Source organism: Cheilinus undulatus, linkage group 1 (genome assembly GCF_018320785.1).
Source record: "Cheilinus undulatus linkage group 1, ASM1832078v1, whole genome shotgun sequence".
In the NCBI taxonomy this organism is placed as follows: Eukaryota; Metazoa; Chordata; class Actinopteri; order Labriformes; family Labridae; genus Cheilinus; species Cheilinus undulatus.
Window position 1 is genome coordinate 38,981,985 of NC_054865.1, and position 6,245 is coordinate 38,988,229.

Sequence of the window (6,245 nt, forward strand, 5' to 3'; positions counted from 1 at the left end):
ACCCCCCACTGTTCTCTTTCTATGAAGCCTATCCTCTCACAGACATGGGGAAACGATAGAGAAGGTGTCGACTTTACTGCATTTGTAAATACAAAGCAACAAAAGGTGACTGCCGGTTTTCCTGACGAAGTGTTAAACCTGTAGCCCATGACTGAATCAAAGGGTCCTTTTGTATTTGAAATTGTGGTGTCCAGACCGCCTGGAATCAAAGCCCGGTCTTGGTGAAGGTCTCAGCAGAGAGAGGGGGCAGGAAGTATATTTTAGGGGTGTCGAGCATACCTTGGGGAAGGGGCATTGCTGAAGGATACAGGTGCTAGTCTCCCGATGCGGGGGGCTTCTTCTGGCTCTGACTCTGCTCTCTTGCACTGCTCCCTCTCCCTCTCAACCTCTCTCTCTCTCTGTCTTTTGATGTTTACTGACCGCTGTACATGTTGATTGACCTTGCAAGAATAAACCTTTTTGTTGGCCGGTAGATTGTCCAATATTTCTTTTGTTCACCAACAACAGAGAAAAATTGCAAAAACAGTGAACAGAGTAAATTCACAATTATTCCATATCTAAATAGTCCTTTTATAAAAGCAACAGACACAAAACTCAAAATTATGTACGTTTTCATCAAAATTTGCCATAGAAAAAATGGAAAACTGGAGGAAAAAAATCACCAATGTAGTGGAGTGATATTTGACTGCTTTTTTAATTCCAGTCTTTGAAACGTCTTCTAGTTTTTGTCACATTAAGTCATATCTACCCTTTACAGTTTTAGTCTCGTTTCCAGTTTTAGACAATAAAATGTCCTTTTGTTTTAGTCTCCAATTTTAGTCCAAACAATTATTCTGTTGCCCGAATCTACAACCAAATCATGTTTGTGGATTCTAGGCACCCTTTCAAACCTGGGGTCCTTGTTTCTACAGCTGAGAGTCAGAAGATTTGCTATGTTACGTTGTGTTGTGACAGATTTACCAAAAGGGAGGGATATCACAGATTTAGAATGTCCTAGGAAAATTAAATTACATTTAGTCTTGTGTTTGTCAGAGTTTTAGTTATCAAAGATCTGTTTTTAGGTAGTGTTAGTCTTGTCTTCTCATGACAAAAAGGTTGCTGACCAACATCTTTAGTTAGTTTGTTTAGTAGTTTTAGTTGAAAAAATTAACACTGCAGTGATAAATGTTCAGCAGATTTCTTTGGCAGTTTCTCACAAATTCTGAGCACAAATGAATCCAGTAATCCTGCATCGCTATCAGAGCTTGAGTGGAAACCCTGAATTGATTTCTAATCATTTCTAATAATACTGTATAAGTTTTCAAATATGAACTCAATCACCAACAATTTTTAGGATCAAAAAATCATTGTAAATAAATTTTTGAAGACAAATATGGTGATTACCAAACTTCAAGCTATGAAATTGGGGATGCATAATACTGGACTTTTTTGTGTTGTAGGCCAAAATTTCCACATGCATTTCAGCCAGTACTGGTTGGACAATAATTATTTTCAAACATTATTTTCAATGTAAAGAACAATTTTGGTCTTTACTGGAGTAGATATGTCACTCTTATGACAGTCTGTCTGTACAGAAACAAACACAAAAACACTCAGGACACAAGATATTTTTACTAATATTCAATATCTACAAAATAATTTTAGCCAATACTAAATATTTAGATATTTAGATGCAGATCAGACCTCAAACTTCAGTCTCTTTAACACACAATTTTAAGTTTGAGGATAAACAAATTAACACATTTTGGCATTAAAACATACTTTAAAGTGTAAGGAATGTTGATGAATAAGATAAGACTCCTGCTGAAGTAGGTCTGTTGGTCCAGCCTAAAACTCCACTAATTTATTTGTGCGTAAAGTTGAAATCTACAGCTGAAGCAGAGTTTTACAACGAAAAAAATGGGCTACAAATAATGGAAGAAATTTTCATACCTGTCAATACCAATATCATACAGCTAATATTATGCATCCCTTGAAAAAAATATTTGACTCTACCATAATTGATAAATGTTTTCTTTATCAATTACAGACATTCAGCAATGAAAAAATAAGTCTTTAGATTAGATGTTCAATATATGTAAAATGTATTTATACCAGGGCTGTCAGAAGATTAACATTTTTTTTACCCGATTACCCTCAGGATTTCTGTAATTAATCGCACCCTTTGTATTACATTTTAAAATGCCACTATTTTGCATTAAACTGTTTTTGTGTCATTTGGGATTTTTCTACTATCTTAATCTAAGGGTAAATGACTTCCTGTTTGGATACAGTCTTGATTTTATCGTCAGATTGAAGATTATGATATGAACTTAACTACACTAAAAAACAACAGTAGAAAGTCCAATAAGCTGTCTGTGAGTTGTTAAAAGTGAAATTAGACATTAAGTAGCAGTGGTAGACATATTTTACATCACTGTGTCAGCAGAAAGACACTGAGGTAGCTTAACCAAAGTGTGTTGAAAGGGTCAATAAGCCATGAGATTAATCACAACAAAAAAATTAATGCAATAATTGTGGATCATAGTTAATCACACTTAATCTAGACAGCCCTACTTTATACTGAGCTTCATCTACCTTTAGCATTGTAACAACATGCTGATGGACAGTGAGCTCTGTAGAGCACTAAAAATTGGCCACTTTTGTATGGAGCTTATCCACCTTTTTCCTATCACCCATGATTCTTTGGGTGAAACATGGGCGCAGCTTCCACTCCGTTCTATCTAGATGGGACTTTGCACAGAAACGAGACGCTTAAAGTGATAAATAGAGCAATCTGGACACCAAAATATGTAAACTTCAACTGCTTCACCTCAAACGGGATAACGTTATTTCTCCGCCCTCTACTAGAGAGTACAAAGTGACAACATTACCCAAGATAACCTAGACAAGCATATTTAGCTAACTGTATTAGCTTCATATCAGTATAGAAAGAGATGATCACGTTTTGTTAAAGGAGTTTGGACACCACCTTCAGATAAATTTCTAGTTTGTGGGGTTGCTGAAATGTTCATTTCAAAAACTAATACCTCTTAAAATGTGGGAATTATATTCATAAAACCAAACAATCTAAATATTTAACTTTGTCACATCATTGGCACCGCAAACGAAGCAACAGGTAATGAGCATTACAGAAATTATTATTTAAAACTTTCAGCTCATATTGATCGAACAAAAATGAAGCAGTATTTATTGCAGCAAATATTTATTTATTTCAGAACAACCACTGTTGACGCTAAATCACTTTGGTAAGCCCTTGAAAGAATCGCGTTTTTGCTGTTATTGTTACTGTACTGAAAGTTCCACTCACATTCGTAGCAGTAGACCCCCAGGAATAATGTGGTATCCACCTTATTTACTTATTTACAGCCTACAATATAAACAATGTGAGCATGTGATTACAAAAATATATTTACAAATTCGAGGTCAATTCCTATCAAAACAACTGTTGTTCTGTGTTATTACCTCTGGTTAGCAGCTGTATTAGAACAGATATATTTAATTTACTTCCGCTTTAGCACTGGAAGTTTCGCTCATATCAGATTTACAGTAGCGGCCCCAGGAATAAGGCGGATATGTTTTCAAAGTAAAATTATTTCTCTTAACTAATGAAAGGTTTGCAGGGTGTTCCTTAAGACTATCCTGGGAAAGTGTCTAAAATAACCCACAAAAAAACCTAAACATGTTCCCTGGATTAAAAAAAAAAGGAAATTAAAGTAGAAGTATTTCACACCTAAACTTCGGCCATTACTTGCAGGAATGAGGATGAACAAACAGAAACAAAGTAGATCTATTTATTTTGCTTAAAACTGAACAAACCTATTTGTACTTTCCACCCATGTGTGTGATGTATCAGCAGTATATGAGTGGTAAATTTGGTCAGATACAGATAATGAACTTTTAAAGCTATTATCCTGCCTATGCTGATAACATACTGATAATATCATGCATTCCTATCTTAAATGTGTTGATGTTGTGGTATTTTACATTACTATAACAGTAAACCTGACACTATGAGTTGTCAACTCAAGGTTGTTGTCATCTTAGGCTTTTAGAAATACTGGTAAGTCTCTTTCCAATCAACTCTTTCTTGCACAATGTACTGAGTTATGCGCATGAAAAGTATTTTTTTTTAGAGCACTTGTTTTAGGGAAAGGTTAAACATTTTTGCTGCACTGGAAAGTTGGTGACAAGTTGCCAGGGTTTGACTGAAGATCTTGACAGTTCTGTCACACAAAATAATGACATACCAACCACTGGGGTTTCCATTATATTTCCATTTGAATATTTTCTCCATTGAGCTATTGAGACAAAGTTTGGTCCATTTTATTGTATTAATGTCCAATATTCAGTTGAGATGTAAACACATCAGTGCCAAACTCTCAGGCCTTTGCAGGTAAGTGAATAGGCATGTTTGGATGTTGGATTTTCATGTGGATGTTGGTTAGTACTTACAGGTAATAGGTGAAAGTACTGAGCCCGGTTGGGACGGTGGTCAGCCCTCTCCCGGAGCAGTCTGCACCCCCATCTTCATCGCAGCTGCATGAGGAGGAACACACGGCCGTAGACTGCCCTTGACCGGTGGCACCGAGGCGAATGAAACACCACAAACACGTCCAAAACAAGTCCACACGCATTTTTGGTCTTCTTCGGTTCAGGTGAAAGCGACACAGACGTGGTGGGGGGCCTTGTTTTGCGGTTAAACCTCTTCCGGACGTCGACTTCTCATGTGGTTGGTCGGCTGAGGCATGAAGAGAGATGAAGCTCAACCGTCGCTTTTCGTTACAAAATTAAACGTTCATTCACGCGCCCGACACCTAAAATATAAATGCTAACGTTTAGCTAATGTCAAAACGCACACATTATCTGCCGATACAAGCGTTTAACCTTACTGTGAAACATTTCTCAACCCTCCTGTGTGTCGTATTAGTCCAAGAAAATAACAGCAGGTCTGGCGGCGACAGGAGCAGGAGCAGTAGCCTACCTTGCGTTTTTTTGCGTTTTCGTTGTCCCATTAAATAACCACATACACAAAGCGGTGCCTGTTTGTTAATGAGTCGCTGGCTGATACGGAGGCAGTGAAGTCTTAAGTATGTAGTACGCTCTGGTTTGTTTCCTATAACAGGATATCACCGCCAGTTTTCAGCCATTCTTCACGTTCCCCTCCTCTCTCTCTCTCTCTCTCTGCTCCTGACATCAACAGCGTGCTGCTTGTAGCTCGGCAGGCACCCTACCGGACAACCTGCGGCACTGGGCCCGGCCTGTGCAACACTGAAACCTGCGCCACAGCGTCAGGGAGCCAACCTCTGCACTCAACCCAGAGAGAGTTACAAAACAAGTCAGGTAAAAGTGCTAACACAAGTATGGACGTCCTGTGTGGATAATTATTACCTCGCTCCTTATAAAACAACTGTTAACCATGCTTCAGTAGTTATGATGGAATGCAGTTCAGTAGGCCCACAATTAATAAAACAATCTGACACATTACGGCGCCACTTTAGCTTGGCCATCATATGCAATGAATATCTTTATTCCATTGTATTACTTTGAAATCTACAGACATCATACTTTCTTAGTTCTCGTTTTCTCTCCTCTCTTATGAAGTAAATAGTCAAAGTCAGATGTAGTCTTATAGTCATTTAGCCTAACTGCTGCAGCATGTTATGGTAGAGCAGTGGTTCCTAAACTCTGCCATGCCACAACCTCCCCATTACCTCCTGAGACCTTTTGTTTGGAGTGCATTTTTTTAGTTTCCCACACTTAATTGGGTAAAGTGGAACCTGATAAGTTTAAAAGCTCAGTCTTGTCTTGAGACAGGAATCACTTTTTGCCAAAACTGATGAACACAAACCTCCTGAAGGTTCTGTTTTGCAGAAAATCCAGTGCCAGAATGGCTTTTGAGCAAATGTTTTAGCTGTGTGAGCCAGTTGGTCAGTTGTTGGGGGTCTTCAGTCAGTAAAAGAATTGTTTCAGTCATTTAGAGAGGTGTGTGGCGTTATTTTATTTCTTATTTTGATGGTGGGCCAGAGGGACTTGCTAAGGCCAAGCATGAACAAAATTTCTTCTAAAAGTTATTAACCATTTTTACATAAAAATGACCCCAAAATATCTTCAAATATTCCCCAAATGTTTCAGTGAAACTTTATTATAAAGTTTCAATTTCGGCCCTTTTGACAGACACCGTCAATTAGCAAGTAATGTGGGAATGAGCCAGTGTCTTTAGTAGATGGTCATCCATTGTGTCT

General features: G+C 37.9%; 1 protein-coding gene across 1 annotated transcript in view; it reads right to left on the reverse strand.

Moving 5' to 3' along the window:
• lgr4 (leucine-rich repeat containing G protein-coupled receptor 4) overlaps positions 1-5,303 on the reverse strand; it is a 45,530-nt gene extending 40,227 nt beyond the window's left edge. Inside the window, exons 1-2 of the mRNA XM_041791439.1 lie at positions 4,985-5,303; positions 4,456-4,741 (exon numbers count right to left, since the gene is read on the reverse strand). Coding sequence (XP_041647373.1) covers positions 4,456-4,741; positions 4,985-5,015 — 317 coding nt within the window. The 5' untranslated portion in view covers positions 5,016-5,303. The remainder of the gene's footprint in view (positions 1-4,455; positions 4,742-4,984) is intronic.
• Positions 5,304-6,245: the final 942 nt, after the last annotated feature.